The 16,957-nt window shown below is 36.0% G+C and overlaps 1 protein-coding gene across 2 annotated transcripts; it reads left to right on the top strand.

Moving 5' to 3' along the window:
- Nucleotides 1-10,745: 10,745 nt before the first annotated feature.
- Nucleotides 10,746-15,384, top strand: LOC103930805 (protein phosphatase 2C 70). Of its 2 annotated transcripts, XM_009340180.3 has the most exons (13): nt 10,747-10,945; nt 11,929-12,118; nt 12,230-12,403; nt 12,511-12,686; nt 12,782-12,940; nt 13,629-13,772; nt 13,865-13,926; nt 14,009-14,144; nt 14,325-14,419; nt 14,508-14,623; nt 14,702-14,831; nt 14,951-15,005; nt 15,115-15,384. In XM_009340180.3, exons 1-13 carry the CDS (start codon nt 10,814-10,816, stop codon nt 15,268-15,270), a joined length of 1,725 nt encoding a protein of 574 aa, XP_009338455.2. In that variant the 5' UTR covers nt 10,747-10,813; the 3' UTR covers nt 15,271-15,384. The 2 variants fall into 2 exon arrangements, with proteins under 2 accessions (XP_048440178.1, XP_009338455.2); XM_048584221.1 differs by having other exon boundaries at nt 10,746-10,945; nt 14,508-14,831.
- The last annotated feature ends 1,573 nt before the right edge of the window (nt 15,385-16,957 follow it).

Below are 16,957 nucleotides of genomic sequence, written 5' to 3' on the forward strand. Positions count from 1 at the left end.
TTGTTTCAAAGCAAATACGCTCAGAAAACTAAAGAATAGTGTTAGAAAAATTAAATTTATATATAAAATTTTATAAATTAAACGGCATAGAAGTTGATGACTGATGTGACATCCCGTCCTGGAATTATCGGAAACGTACGTATGAAATTACCATTTTACCCCTAGTTTGTTTTGTTATGTTGTTTGGTTGTTTGTGTGGTGTTGGCAAGCGTTGGGCCACACACACACTGTCTCACTCTCCCTCACCCTCTGTCATTTTCTCTGTCTCTCTCTCCCTCCCGTGCTTCCTTTCCCCTTCCTTTTCACCATATACGGACCAAACCCAAAACCCACCAAATCTTTATAGATCGAGGGAACCAAGACCACCATCGTGCTTGTGAGGCTGAGAGGAGTCCAGTGGTGCCATTTTCAGGTAAGAACTTCGACGTTTTCACATCGATATCGCCATGTCCGTTTTAGTTACTGTTCATGCAAGATTAATTTAGTGAGTTTTTGGACATTTGAAGCTTATAGTTGTGTTTGTGAGGTTCCCAGGAGCTTGGGAGTAGCTCGTTGGGTGAATTTGGACGTCAGGATCGTTGGATGTGGAGTTGGCCGAGTTTTGGAGATTTGGACAGGTATAATCTCGTAATTTTAGGCCTTAAAACTTGTTGGGACATGTTCTACTAGCTCTAGGGTTGATTTTGGTGCAAGAAACATGAAAAAAGGTGGAAAAACGAGCGAGAAATCGCGATTTGCAGGTTTTCCGGCGACGGCGCCGGCGACGGGGACTGATCGGAGAAGGAGACGGAATATTCCGTTAGTTCAACGGAATATTTCTGACGGCGTCACTTGACACCGTCAGTGTGCATGGCACGTGGCCGCGCGTGGGGTCGCGTAGGTCCGTGCCTATTTTGGCGCGTGGGGGCGCGTGAGGGGTCCAAAAATTATTTTAAAATTATGGTTGTGATCCTGAGGTTGTGTAGATCACGTTGGTATATTCATTTGTCCATTTTGAGCAAGTATACAGGTTTTACGGCGATCGGTTAGAATGTATTTTATGAAATGGTTTTCAAAGAAATTGTTTTTGCCCACTCACGCTTTTATTTTGCGCCCCTCCAGGTTCTAGTAGCTTAGCGAGTTCGGTGGTTTTTCCCAGAGGACGTCCCGGCATTTCTGACAGACACTCATCGATGTAGGGTCACCTTCGGGTGCACTTTTGTTGTATCTTTTCCTTTGGACTGCTGTAGGCCTTAGGCTCTGAATTCAGCGTCTCACATGCGCTAGCACTTATCTTATCACTTTATGTTTGCTAGTTTTTAAATTATTTGTACTTTTATATTATTTCCTTTAGCTTCCGCACTGTGCACATGGCTACGTCACTTCCACGTGACGGCCAGTATGCCCTAGCCTCGGTTGGGGTGTGTCAATTGAATTATTATTTAAGGTTTAATAAACGTGCTTATTTTTATTGATGACGCATCATAAAATTTGTAAATTTAATCTCTCTAGCATTATCCTTGAAAAATAAAGTTTGGAGCTTGTAAATGGGAAATTCTAACTGGTACCCCACATTTCTTTTTGAAATACCGCACTCGCCAATAACTTACAGTATGTATGTTTATACAAGAAAAATAAATTTGAAATTTTGATCAAAAAATTAGAATTTATAAATTGAAATGCATTACTTCCCTTATTTAGATTCACAAATATAGAAATTTTGAATTTCAACATGGAAAAATATCTTGAAATTTGGGACCTCCAATTCTCAAGTTTAAATTTTATGTAAATATGTGTCATTTTTACAAGTGAGAGTTTAAGAATAAAAAATTATGTGCTAATTTAAGTTAACCAAACAAGAAAATTCACAAATTCTAAAAAATAAAATTTCGTCAGTTCCATTTCCTTCAGTTTGAAATTCCTTAATAATCTTAAATTTCTTTATCCAAACACAGTGTTAATGTCCGCTTAATAATTATTTTGTTTTCATAGAAAAAAAAATAAGCATTTTTTCTTAGGAAAACTAATGAAAATAACTTGAAAACTTTGAATTTTAACGAAAATGACAAAATAAAGGGTAAAGTGAATAGTACTATGATTGATTTTTTTAGTATAAAAATGTGGTTTTTCGTTAAAGTGAACAATACTGGGAATTTTTCGTTACAGTTTTTTTTTTTTCTTTAGCTTTTAATTATCCACTTTATTAATCGGCATAGATAGTACATAGGACAACACAAAACTATTCATCCCCAAACTTGGATATAAAAAACTAGAATAACATTTTAAAAAAAGACAAGCGACCTGATTAACATCACGAGATATACAAAATAATAGAAAAGAAAAACATAACAAAACTCCTAAGGGAGCTTTATATAGAGAAACAAAATTTTTGACTATATTTCAAGGAACTCTACTAGTTTTTAAACATGTCACTGAGAGATAAAAACAAAAAAAACTATTAAAGCCCAGCCCAACAACATTTAAACAATATTTTAAAATACCAGTCATACCCCCAAGGCTTTATGGTTGTTAATAAAGGAAGAGGATCCGGTCCGGATCTCTCTCATCAAAAGGCCCATGATTAAGTAATCCGGACCGTTGAAATTTGATCAAACGACTACAATTATTATAACTTTTAGAGAGGCCTCCTGTAACGCCTCGCCCTGAAATATTTATTTCAGAAAATAATATCGGTGATAGGCCCAAACTAAACTCTTGTTTATTTAACTACCATTAATCACGATTCTCTACTTTAATTTATTTTTCCCTCACAAAATTTATGATCAACATTTATTTACAAAAACATAAGGTTAAATCTCACATTATTCACCAAATTCCTTTTCTTAGTTCAATTTCTCAACCAAAGATTTGTCTCGATTATCTAAGGTTACATCTAACCCCTGTTAGACTGCCTACGTACCAATGAACGAGATCAAACCTTTCGTAGTTCACCATTCAATCTTAATTTATTTTCGATTATATTCCAAATAAACAAAATATCCTACATTAGTTATAATGATTGAAACACATCCAATGGGTACCAAAATGATATTTAAAATACCAAATTTGTAATTAAATGGCAACATCGGTCCAATGGCCACGCGCCGTCATGGGTGACGGTTTCCAGCGAACAGAAACCTAATTTTCCGATTAACTCTAAAAATTATAAAATTTTATAGGTAAGTAGAGTTCAATGAGAGAAACAACTTTCATATCTGGGCCGAAGTCCAATTCAGCCGGAAAACACCTCAAATCGCCCTTGAACCTCTGGAAACCCATGATTTGGGTGTTCTTAATTCGACTCCAAAACAGCTCCGCCGCCCCCAAACTTGCTTGGGCTTTGTTCTTGGGCTCAAGAGGATGTCATAGGTGGTGGTCATTGAAGGAATTTGTTTCAGAAATGGGAGAATCGATGGCAAGAACCCCCGCACCCACCATGCGGTTTCTCCCAAATTCAAGGCCAATTTCCCTATATTTTTGGGTGAAATTGGTAGAGGGAACGACTGGGTTCGAGGTAAGGATCATTTTGACACCGGTCCCGTTGTCAACGGTGGTCGAAATTGAGAGATATATCTGAGTTGGGTTGGCGGGTCGAAGAGGGGTTCGGTTCCCTTTTTCTCTTCTCCTTCCTTTCCCCTCATTTCCTCTCTTTCTGATTGGCCGGTCCCCTTCCTCCATTCTCTCATTTCTCTTCTCTCCTTCTCATTCAACAGTCTATCTCTCACTTTTCTTTTCTTTTCCTTTCATCCCAGCCACACACGTGGCATATCACATGGCTCTAGAAAATATGGAGCATTCTAAAGAAGGTTAAAATTACCAAAATATCATTGACTTTAAATGTTAATAACTTCTTCATTATAACTCCATTTCACAAACGGTTTGTGCCTACGCATTCGTGAGATCGAGCTCTATTCAAAAATACAAATTGTGACCTCGACAGGTCTACGGATTTTAGATAATTAATTTCCAAACTTCAAACTTCGTAACTAATTTAATTTAAAACTAGATTCAAATAAATTAATATAAATTCTCGAAAAATAATATAAAATCTCAATAATACAATTACATAAATTCTAATAATTTCAGTAACAAAATTTTTAAATTCCTCAATTAAATTTTCATAACCATAAATCGATTTATTTTCGATTTTCTCCACATATTCATAATTATTAATATTCTATTTCATATATTTAAATTTTCAGGGTATTACATTCACCCATGTTTGTAGTCGTGAGATCAAATTTCAACTGCCCAGATCACTTGATCCTAGGCCTTGGATGGGAGAGATCCGGACCAAATCCTCTCCCGGTAATAAAATCTAACCCTCAGAACTCTAACAAAATTAATATGTGCCAAAAGCTCAACTTATCCTCGACTATTTCTACATAATCAGTTTTGAAACTATATGCAGACTCAGTTTATATCCTTTTATTATTAGAATCAACTCAACTCGTCCTCTACCATTTTTGCAAGATCAGTTCAATCAATCCTTGATCATTTTTTGCAGAATCAGTTTTGACATGCCCCGATCCCGATATTCCCCGAACACCAGAATAGGCACGTACTGGCCAACACCGAAGGGTGACAAAAGCCATTTATTGAATGCAAATGCTAAAAACTATGAATATACACACACACACACACACACACACATATATGAGGCTTATAAATTTAAATATAATGAATATGCATTTAAAGAACATGTTCAGAGCACACATCTAATCTAAAACACTAAAAGAATTAATATAAAAATTGAATGAACAAGGAATGGGTCCTACACCGAGACGACTCGAAGATGCCAATGTGGAAGTGTCTTGATGCCAGGATTGTACGCCTTGATTCTAAGTCGTGAGGGGGTGCAAAACAAATATGAGTGGACCAAGTTGATATATGTAGGAATATTCCTCGGAATATTTTAGTGTTGGCTTTTTGTTGATTTTTTCAAAATTTACCCGAGACTCTTCTTAGGGTAATTCGACTTCCTGAATCCATTTTTTACGTCCGTTTTTCCTAATTCAATCATTTTAATATAATTTTATTAATTGGATCATTTATGTGCTTAGGTGCATATATTGTGGCATCTCTGTCTTCGCTAGTTTGCGGGACTCTTTGGCGGTGAAGTATCTGTGAGTGGACCCCTTCTAAAATGCATGTTTTAATAGTTGAAATGCATACATGAAAAATCATGATTTACTAAATATGTTTTGTGAACGTTTTATGAGAAATTGGTTATTATGTTATACTGAGCTTATTTTGGAATACCATATTTCTATTGAACCTATGTTCTTGTAGGGTATCTAATGGATGACGATATACTATTTAGAACATATTTTTACACACTTCTTTATAGTATAGATGATGGATGACTTTATACTATAAAGATATTTTTGAGATATATATGTACCTATGTTTGGAAAGACTATATTCAAATGTTTTGTGTATATCTAGTGGTCACTGTTCTGCTTCTGAGCATTGATATTATATTGGCCTTCAGGTCGGTGATGTAGGGGCCTTTGGGTCGGGAGATATTATATTAGCCTTCGGGTCGGGTGATGTAGGGGTCTTCGGGTTGAATGAAGATTATTATATTAGCCTTCGGGTTGGGTGATGTAGGGGATGTAGGGGTCTTCGGGTTGAATGAAGATTATTATATTAGCCTTTGGGTTGGGTGATGTAGGGGCATTCGGGTCGATTATGATACCACTAGTTAGTACACTAGATACGAAATACGTTTTATGAAAGGTTTTATGGCATACTAGGATTTTCGGAAAACCTATTACATATTATGCTATTGATGTTTTCATAAAACTTTGGAAGTTAGTATGTTGATAACTGTTTTATTATATATATATATATATATATATCAACTTGGTCCCCTCATGTTTGTTTTGAGCCCCTTCAGGACTTAGAATGGAGGCATACAATCCTAGCATCAAGACACTTCCACATTGGTATCTTCGAGTCCTCTCGTTGTAGGACCCATTCCTTGTTCATTGAATTTTTATATTAATTCTTTTAGTGTTCTAAATTAGATGTGTGCTCTGAACACGTTCCTTAAATGCATATTCATTATATTTAAATTTATAAGTCTCATATATACTCATAGTTCTCATCATTTGCATTCAATAAATGGCTTTCGTCACCCTCGGGTGTCGAGCAGCACATGTCCATCTTGGTGTTCGGGGAATATTGGGATCAGGACGTGTCAAGTTCAACCCGTCTTCGACCATTTTTGCAAAATCATTTCAACCTGTCTTCGACCACTCTTGCAAAATCAGTTCAACCCATCATTGACCATTTTTCCATAATCAATTCAACCTGTCCTTAAATAGAATCAGTTCAACCCGTCTTCAACGTTTAACCTGTCTTTGACCATTTTTGCAGAATCAGTTGAACCCGTTTTCGATCATTTTTGCAAAATCAGTTCAACCCCTTGAACTTTTTTGCAGAATTAGTTTAACCCGTCTTAGACTATTTTTGTAGAATCAGTTCAACCCGTCCTCAATCATTTTTGCAACATCAGTTCAACCCCTCGATCATTTTTGCATAATCAGTTCAACCCATCTTCGACTATTTTTGTAGAATCAGTTAAATTCGTCTTCAACCATTTTTGCATTTTGTGCATAATCAATTTAACCCGTCTTCTATTATTTTTGCAAAATTAGTTTAACTGTCTTCAACTATTTTTGTAGAATCAGTATAACTTGTAAATATAAATATTTTGTTTTCATCATCGCAAATGTAAAGAGGAGAATTGCTAGCAAGACTTGCCGCTAAAGAGAGTTCACCAATCGATGGAAACCTGTTTCGCAACTTAAAGCATTTAATTGCAATGCGGAGCCATTTTAAGAAAAGTAAAATAATAATAAGAAAAACTGCAAAACTATCCATTTTGGGCCCATTGTTTTCATCTTCATCACCCTTCACCATCTTTATGCAAGATTGCAACACAGTCTCCACCTTCAACCAAAGTGGTTCCACCACCACTACCAAACTAACCCATTTTTTTCTTTTCGTTTCTTAATTTTTCTTTCTTTATATAATTTGCAGTTTAATTTTATAAACCAATTAAGAGATTCCAATTAAAACATCATGCCTTGCTGCACATTTCAAACTTGGTTTTGATGTCTCCCTACACATTTCAAATCTGAAAGGTGGTGATAAGCAGTCAGTTGAATCAAAACCTCTTATATGAACCTAGTGTGGAAGTTTAGACGAAGAAAGAAAGGGGTTTGGCTGGGTGAGGACTAAGGAGATATCGGAGTGCCAATGGTGGATTGGATGGGTGTAAGTTTTATTGACGGTTTGCCGATATCGAAGCGAAGTGGGGTGAGTGGGTGGAAGTCTTATTGACGGTTTGTTTCCTTCAAAATTCATATAAAATTCTAATTCGATGAGATAACAGAAGAAAAAATGTCTGATCTTGAAATGAAGAATGTACGCGGAGATGGAATGACCAAATTGTCAGGCGAGAGATCTTTAACTGCAAACTCGCTTTCATATCCTCCAACAACAAACACACATTTGACTATGGGATTGCACGTTAGTGGTAGTGAGCGTTTATTTACAGTTATATTTTTCTTGTTAACTTAACAAAGAATGTTGAATCCCACATCGAAAATCGTAAGCGTTGGAAGCGTTATATAACAATATATAAGACTTTCGACCGTGTACTTGTTTCTATTAGATATAGGTTAAATACTCTAATTATATTATATTCATCTTAAATAAATTAACTAATTTAAGTATTTTTTTTATAAAAACTAATATATTTACCAAATATTAGTGGATGCAAAACTTAAAATCAAATCTAAAATATTAGAATGTAAATAATTATTGGCGATATGGCTTCTATATAAAGGCCATATTACACCTTAGGTACACTTTCCATATATTCAATTTTCTTTTTATAATCAAAACCATTTATTTATTTTTAAATATAAATTAAAACCAGTTTTGCATTTCTCTCCACATTAAACATTCATCTTAGTATTCTACACTTGTTGCTTATCGAGTTTGGAAGAAGAAACGTTGTGTTTCTATGCGCATCCTCAACAAGGAAATGTCTAAAGCTGCTGCATCTTTCTCCACATATCCTCCCCATTCGGTACTAAACAATTTACATACATTTTGTGAACTATATATAAATACTATTTCTGAACATTACTAATCATACTTATTATATGTTAATTTTCCTTTTAATTTCTTAATAACGAGATATAGGAGTGCATGCATACGTAATTTGGAATTCATGGCAAATAATGCCATTGCATGCATTTGAAAGTTAATGCATGAGGCATTTGTGTGATATATAATGTTCTTTTTCTTCTCAAATATCTCTAAAATGCCTCTGTGAGTCTTCACCATGGTAGTCTATTCTTTTGGGGGCCAGGTCACAGAGACATTTTAGTCTCTCTTTAGCTACCATCATATGATTGACCAACGCCAAAAATGAAACCCAAGATATGCCGTATGAAATATGAACATGAAATTCGTCCTTTACTACTGAACTACCTCATGATGGGTTGTAGCGTTGTTATATGATAAGGTTTTACGTGAAATGAGGCGAGATAATGAGCATGTCTAATAAGTGCATGTAAAATTTCGTTTCCAAACGTTCTCTAAACCAAAGTGACCTTTATTTTGTAAGATCATTGTGTCGTTAGTTTCCAAACATGAAGTTACAATATAGGATTCTTCTTTGGCCTTGGTATCTCTTAGATATCTAAATTCGAAACACAAACAAAATATCAGCGTGATAACATTTTATTAACTTGCCTCACATTATATCAAAGATTATCTTATGGTTAGGTTGAAAAAGTTGAAGCCAAATTGGTCCAAAGCAGCCAAGAGGTGGGTGTGAAATAAGGGACGGATTTTTTCTCGGTATCGGTATTCAAGCAGTATTCCACATGCCATAATATAAATAGAGGAAATGATATATATTTTTTGTGTACCTCAATTTATTTTATGACAAGTTTAGTTCCTAATAGAATATCAGACACTTTGAAAAATTTCTTGAAATAAGAAGAACAAATTACAAAAATGAGTTAACTGCTACATAACATCTCGATCTACTAATATATTGTTATAACATGACAATATGTTATTGAACGATGAACCATTCTATGGCCTGGTTTGATATTGAGGTGATTCTGAAAAAAGCTGGTATAAAAAAAAGCTAGGAGTTGTTTTTGTGTTTGGTAAACATTCAGCTTCAGCTTTTTTTCACAGTTTTGGGTGAAAAAAAGCCAAAAACAAGAAGCTACAAAACCCAGCTTTGAAAAACCGGTTTTTTTTTCACATTTGTTTTACATAAAAGTTTACCAAACATTATAATACTGTTTTTTTTTTTTCAAAAGCACTTTTACAAAAAAGTTTACCAAACACTCTACTGATTTATTTCACAGCAGCTTATTTTCATAACACAATAGAAACAGTTTTTTTTTCAAAGTACAACAATACCAAACTAACCCTATATAAGTTCCCCGTCTGAAATAAGGAGAGGCCTGTTAAACTGATAATTGTGCCGGTTATACACAAAAGTGATGTGGAGCTTTAGACCTGGTTTGGTACTGAGGTGATTCTGAAAAAAGCTGCTATCAAAAAAAGCTGGGAACTGTTTTTGTGTTTGGTAAACAATCAGCTTTAGCTTTTTTTCACAGTTTTGGGTGAAAAAAAGCCAAAAACAAGAAGCTGCAAAACCTAGCTTTGAAAAACCAGCTTTTTTTCACATCTGTTTTACATAAAAGTTTACCAAACACTCTAATACTGTTTTTTTTTATTTTCAAAAGCACTTTTACAAAAAAGTTTACCAAACACTCTGCTGCTTTATTTCATAGCTGCTTATTCTCACAGCACAGCAGAAGCAGCTTTTTTTCAAAGCACAGCAATGCCAAACCAGCCCTTAGACAAAGTTTAGAATATCCCCCACCGGCCCTTCCCACTCACATCCCTTTCTGTGTGACAAAATTAAATGCATTCTTTATTTTAACCAATATTTATTTGTTTATTTATTTTCGGATTGGACCTGTTTCTGCAGTTAGTTTTCAAAATTTTATTTTGTTATTTGAGCTTTTTTTTATCATTATATAATTCTTACAATGGTTTTTTTTCAATTCAAAGCAACGCCTCAACATTTGAAGTAGGAGTGTGAACTATAATGTTAATTTAGTGATCTTTTAGTCCGATGATCATTAGTTTAAGCTTAGTTATTGTTTATCTTATGATTATTTCGTTTAGTGAAATCAAAACATAATTTTTTAATAAAAATTTTGTTAAGGTGAACACAAAAAATTACATAAATTCCCTTGTATTTTAGAGTATTTATTTTCACATTTGAAATTATTTTCCAACATTTTCAATAAAATCTTCAATCCACTATCTTTCAAGTTCGAGTCATAACCATCACATTATTGCTTGTAAAAGAAATATACTTAATGTTAAAACATCGAACATTTTATAGTATAGCAGTTGCATGTGGTAAACAGTTAAATTTTACTTTTAGTCAGAAGGGGCATCGATGAAGATCGAATCCGAATAAACGATTTTTATTCATTGGGTTTTATATTTTTTGTTTTGTTTTGTCAAACGATAGATTTTATTTGATTAATTATTAAACTAGTCACCGACGGAGTTTAAATTCTTGTTCTCATGTAATAACTCATTTTGTATGATAAGAGACAACTTGCTCAACGGGTTTTATGTAAAAAAGTAAATAATAAAAAGAAGGTGAAAAAGTAAAAAAGAAGAAGGAAAAAATGTGCGACCATTTCAAAGCGAGCTTCTCGCAAACTCAAAGGCAATCTCTATCTGGTGGAGAGGAGAGAGAGCGATGACGATGACGATGCTAGTGAGCATTGTCGGTCTTCTTCTCCTTATGCTTCTTCTGATCCTCCTCCTCATCTTCCTCGCCTGCAAACCATGGCGCTTCTTCTCCTCCTCCTCTCGTTCTCGCACTATCAAGGTATTCTCCTCCTCCCCTCTTTTCTTTCCACTTTTTCCCCCAATTTTTTTCAATTCAGAAATTCTCAGAGGTTCGGTTTCGATCCTCCTTTCCGTTCGAGAGCGCGCCATTAGTGTAATGTTCTGTTTGGCTGCTGAGAAAACGTAGGAAAAAAGGAAGGAAAATTTGAATTTTTTGACGCAACGGATTTGACCTTGTTTTATCGCTGGTTTTCGGGTTTTTTTTTCCTCCGTTTTAATGGGAATTTCTTATTTGTTTCGGATTTTGAGTTATAGCTTAGAGCCTAAGATTTGTAGGTTTGTGCCACTTTGATCAATTTAGCTCGGAATGTGTGAGTAGCATTTGTGGTGATTTGAGCGTGATCAATGATTTGATGCGTAAAATTGAATTTGTTTCGTGCTTCTATTGGTGCCCTCTAGTTTTGTGAGGGTTTGATATTACGTATCTTGGTAAAGTTGAAGACTTTGAAGCCGGGAATTTGAGCTTTTGTGGGTTAATGTTAGAACTTAGTTGTTGTTTAGTGTTTTTGCTGATGTTATGTATGCGACTCTATTGAGCTGTTTACTTCATTTCATATTCAAGTGGTTGATGGTTTCTATTGTTGAAAATTCTATGATTATATGTTTTCTATTGTTTAGTTTTCTGCTTTGCGTTTGTCACCTTCAAGAAAGTAATGAAATCAGAAGCCTACATTGCGAAAAGAGTAATTGAACGAGTGCCAAGGTGTGGTGCTCTAGCGCACGAGCTTTATACAAGAGACTAGAAAGTAACAAAACTACACACTCTATCAAAGGGTGAAAAGGGCAGATGCTACGTGACCCTTCGAAAACCCAAGCCATCCCACTAGATGATTTGTTGTCTCGTGTCTCTATTAGTATTCTCAATGAATACCTGAATACCAAGTGCTTCTTGGGTATATGATTTATCATTTGGTTTACCCTATGGTTCATAAGCTTTTTCACACCTTGTAATTCTTCATTTAGGTCGGTGAGCTTGAGAGACCCCTTGTTTCGGATGATGCGGATCTGGTCCGGAACCAGGGCATTGATTTTCCAAGAGGTTACGATCTAGAGGGAGCATGCTTTCCAAGTGAAGGGAATTTTCGCTCACCCCGACCACAAGGACTTGTGCATAAGCCGAGGCTTCCCACTGCAGCTCCCATTTTGGCTCAAGGTAATTAAGTTTATCAAGTTATTCCACATTTAAATAATTCTTTTACTAGTTGCATTTAAGTGCAATTTCACTCCTTAGCAAAACCAGACATTTATGCTTCACTTGTTTCAGGTGATAGCTTGGTCCTGGATGTGATTTCTGATGCTCCAGAGGATATTTTGGTTGGTCAGACACTGAAGCGTCCATTTGCAATCCAGCAGTTAGTGGAAGAGCAGAAGAATGGTAGACAGAGTTCAGAACAAGAGAGATTTCAAGAGGTTCTGCCCAAGGATGCCTTGAATCAAAGTAATTTCTTATCGCTTTCACATGTTTGAAGTGTTTATTCTTCTAATGGTTTTTTATACAGTTGAGTGTGTAAAACATGTGATCATATTCTTCTTTTAGAAGTGCAGGAACCTGCCTCAACCTGGAGGTCATATCTGGTCCTTCCCATGGACTTCGTTGTTCCATACAGTCAACAAGTACCTCCAGGCTTCCTATGACCCTAGGAAGGGTTCCTCCAAGTGATTTATTATTGAAGGACTCGGAGGTGTCAGGAAAGCATGCATTGATAAACTGGAATTCAAATGTAAGCATAACTACAACTACCTCTTTGAACTTATTGGCATTGCATCTGTGTGTTTGTGGTATAATAATTATGTTATTCCTGATCACTGGCTGCAGAAAATGAAATGGGAGCTGGTAGACATGGGCAGCCTGAATGGAACACTTCTGAACTCTCAGCCAATCAATAATCCTGATTCTGGAAGTCGAAATTGGGGTAACCCTATGGAGCTTGCAAGTGGAGACATAATAACACTCGGAACGACCTCAAAAGTGTTTGTAAGTCAATGCGCCTTATATCTGAGTGAAGAAAATAAAATGTATATCTGCATTTAGAAAGTATAACATTACTGTTTTTTTCCTTAATATTGATCATTTTCATGCTAATTAAATATAATTAGGCAGAACATACACATAATTGAGAAAAGCTGACATTCTGGCTGCGTACATAGATACATTTACCGTGAATTTCTCACATTAATCTAATGTTACTTAGGCTGTATGTTGTTTCTGCAACTGAGAAGAATTTATATCAGAAAATATAAGTTTCAATGAATACAAGTACTTGGATTCATGTGGTATACAAAATAGGTGCAAGACCCAAGATCGCTTGTTCTAACCCTGCCTGTGTAAATATAATAGGACAAACCTACCATTATATCATAACGTTCTATGATACAGAGGCTTAAATTCTGTGCTACTTAGATGACCCCCTTAATGATTTCTTTTCATTTCTGTACAAGCGCCTCTTTTATTGAGCATAACAAACAGGTTCCTTTTAGAAAACTGATCTATAGTCTGTATATGAATATTATTTTCTGTTGTGGGTAAGGCTTTGTTTGATATCATAGTTGTTTATTCTATATTTATTATCCTAATTCGCTTAGTTTTTGGCTTTATAACGAGGATATCTAGTGTTTACAAATTGTATTGTATAGCTGACATAACATTTGCTAATTTCCTATAGGTTCATATAGCATCGGAAACTGAGAGTCAGGTCCCGTTTGGAGTTGGCGTGGCTTCAGATCCCATGGCTCTGCGTCGTGGAGGGAAGAAGCTTCCAATGGAAGATGTGTGCTACTATCAATGGCCTCTTCCTGGGGTTGATCAGGTTTCAGAGCTTATCTCATTGTGTTTTCTTCTATTGAAATACTTTTGTAAGTTTCTGAACAAGTTAATATCACCTAAGTTCTTGCCCTTCAGTTCGGACTTTTTGGTATCTGTGATGGACATGGTGGAGCAGAGGCCGCCATATCTGCTAGCAAGTTAGTATTTCTTTTACAATTTAGTGTCCTATGTTTGTACTGGATTCTTTAGTAGTTACCTTATAGTCCTTTTATTTTACAGGCTTCTTCCTCAGATCATTGCCAACATTTTATCGGATTCACTAAAAAGGGAGAGGGTCTTGTCAGTATGTGATGCTTCAGATGTTCTCAGGGAGTCATTTTTACAGACAGAAACATGCATGAATCACCATTATGAGGTTTCCCATTTCACTTGATTCACCTTGGTCCATTAGTTTGCACTTTTTGTGTTATTAGAAACTAAAGCAGTTGACTCGCACACATCTAAAATTGATTCCTTTCTCATACATTTCAGATGTTTCTGTTACTAGTAGTTAAAGTTTGCGGTTTGCATAAATATAAGGGACCATATTTTGCAGGGCTGTACTGCGACTCTGCTTCTAGTTTGGACTGATGGTAGTGACAGTTTCTTTGTACAATGTGCAAATCTTGGAGATTCAGCTTGTGTTATGAAGTATGTGTTTGCCTATTTGTCTTTCCATTAGGATAAAAGTAAACCTGTGATTCCCTGTTTTAAACTGAGTATGATTTAATTGTGGCAGTGTTGATGGGAAGCTGATTAAGATGACCGAAGACCATAGAATTAGTAGTTCTGGTGAAAGACTCCGAATCCAGGAAACGGGAGTGCCTCTGAAAGAGGGTGAAACACGACTATGTGGTAATGATTACTTCATTTTGTTTGTGAATTACATGATTAGTTGTTGGGGATTGCCCACGCTTTTCTTCACATGTTCAGGTTTGAACCTTGCCCGGATGCTTGGAGACAAATTTCTTAAACAGCAGGATTCCCGCTTCAGTTCAGAACCATACATTAGCCCAGTGGTGCATGTCAATCAAGCGAGCAATGCCTTTGCGATAATGGCCAGGTTAGGGCGCCTTTCGATTTGACTTTGTTTAAAGCTTACATTCTGAAATTCAATACCGCACAAGAGAAAAATACAATGCTTATGGATGATGGAAATTAACTCTGGATTTGAAATTGCAGTGATGGCTTATGGGATGTAATTAGTCCAAAGAAGGCGATTCAGCTAGTCCTTCAGGTATATATTTTTTTCTTTTACTAATTTTTCTGTGAGAAGTATCAATATTTTATTCTTTACTCGCTTAACGTCTTTTGTGTTCTGGGTTTTTGAACTTGGTGTTGTACAGACGAAAGAGAGATGCTCGATGGACGGGGAGAATTTGGCGGAGAAGAATGCTAATATTTTGTTGAGTGAGGCTAGAACAGTGCGAACAAAGGATAATACTTCTATAATTTTCTTAGATTTTGATACTTCTAGGATCGCATGTAAATCTGAATCTTGATATGAGTTATATAAGTTATAGTTTCAACACAGAACTAGGTTTCTCTTCTTTTCTTATGTTTCACCTTCGTCGCTCTTCAGATCCCAAAATCTAATAGATACAGTTTTACCTTTCTCTCTCCCCCTCCCTCTCTCTCCCTCTCTCTCTCTCTCTCCCTTTTACCTACCAAACAAGTCTCATGCAAGCCCTACATATTTTTCATGTAAGATTTGTTTATCAACAAGCAAAATGGACGATATCGTAATGTGTCTTGAAATTGGAAAGTTATTTTTTGGTTGAAGGCTACTTTTATTACAAATGGACAAGCAAAAACCGGGCCAAGACAAACAGAGTACAGAGGGTCCAACTAACCGTTGAAACCCAAACACACAAACGAATTTACAGACTCTAGAAACATCAACTGCATCAGCCACCGCCATGGTAAACCTCGAGTCATTCAATTCCTCGTCCAGAGTCGAGCATTACCTCTTCAAATGCAGCATTCTACCTCAATCTGCTTCACGAGCATAGCCACAAAGAAAGGATAGCTAGCAACTGATCAAAGGAAGCCAACTATCGGGATGAAGTCCGTGGAAGCCTGTGAACAACGCTGCCGGTAAAGGCAGATAACCAGGTGAAGGTGGTGGTGTTGGAAACACCTGAGTCGATGAAAACGTCGGAGCTCTACACACGATCTCCACGATATTCATGGCTGAGAATCGGAATAAAGATGAACAAGAGGAAAAGATGAACAAGAGGAGGGATACCAATTGGGCAAGAGGGATATAATAGATCAGGGTAAAGGGCAAGAGGAAAGAGCAGTAGAAACAAAGAGTAGAGAAAAAAAATAGAGAAGGTAGGAAACAGCGACCAAGGCTAGGGTCGGTGCTACCGGGTTTTCTTAATTTTTGAAGCCTCAACAAAGTGCTCTTAGATGATGCACCAAGTGAAGGTGGTAATTTGCCAATAGCACCACACCTTGTGGTTAATGCAAATAATATTTTTGAAGTGTTGATAACAAATTTTTTTTTTTTTAATTGCCTGAATATTTTATTACCCGTAAACAACACAGTTCAATCATTTATGACGATCTCTCCAAAATAGCGCAGACATATCGACAAATATCTCTTCTATTATGAAGACCACGGAGCGGCGAAGCTTACCCGAAAAATATTTTTTATTTATATTCATGCGGTCGGATCGTACCAATATCAATTCATTTGATTCTATTTATCCAAGGCAAGGAGTAATATCTCATGGAAGGGCCCTTTTGCTTTCTTATCATTGGCTTCTTCGTTGTTGAAGTGAAAGTGAAATATGCATCAGCAAACATGAGAAAGAAAAGAATTGGAAAGTGAAAGAGAGCTGTTATTAGCACTCAAAAAATCTCATTCTACACTTCTCACAAGTGTATTTTTCTTTTTAATTATAGAAAGTTTGAAGTACCAAATGAGACCTTTAGAGTGCTAATAACAATTCTCAAGTAAAATATTAATATTATTATTTTCTGGATTACGGTGTGTGGCAGCTGGTTTAAATGTACTCCATTGCTGCAGCATTGCAATGCTTTCACCCTCATTCCACCATCAATTGCTATAGCTAGTCACACCATAAAATCAACCAAAACAAAAATCACAACATCAGATGATGCAGCTACCATATATATATATATATATATATAACCCTGCATACCGAGTAACTATGAGGC

Source organism: the organism of the source record quoted next, unplaced genomic scaffold, assembly GCF_019419815.1.
Source record: "Pyrus x bretschneideri cultivar Hongxiangsu unplaced genomic scaffold, Pyrus_bretschneideri_v1 Contig21, whole genome shotgun sequence".
NCBI lineage: Eukaryota > Viridiplantae > Streptophyta > Magnoliopsida > Rosales > Rosaceae > Pyrus > Pyrus x bretschneideri.

Excerpts from the sequence above, each read along its gene's own strand:
- LOC103930805 (XM_048584221.1), top strand. The coding sequence starts at position 10,814 with ATGACGATGACGATGCTAGTGAGCATTGTCGGTCTTCTTCTCCTTATG. Across the intron at positions 12,687-12,781 it reads TGATAAACTGGAATTCAAAT|AAAATGAAATGGGAGCTGGT; the intron begins GTAAGCATAACT and ends CACTGGCTGCAG. Across the intron at positions 15,006-15,114 it reads CGATTCAGCTAGTCCTTCAG|ACGAAAGAGAGATGCTCGAT; the intron begins GTATATATTTTT and ends GGTGTTGTACAG.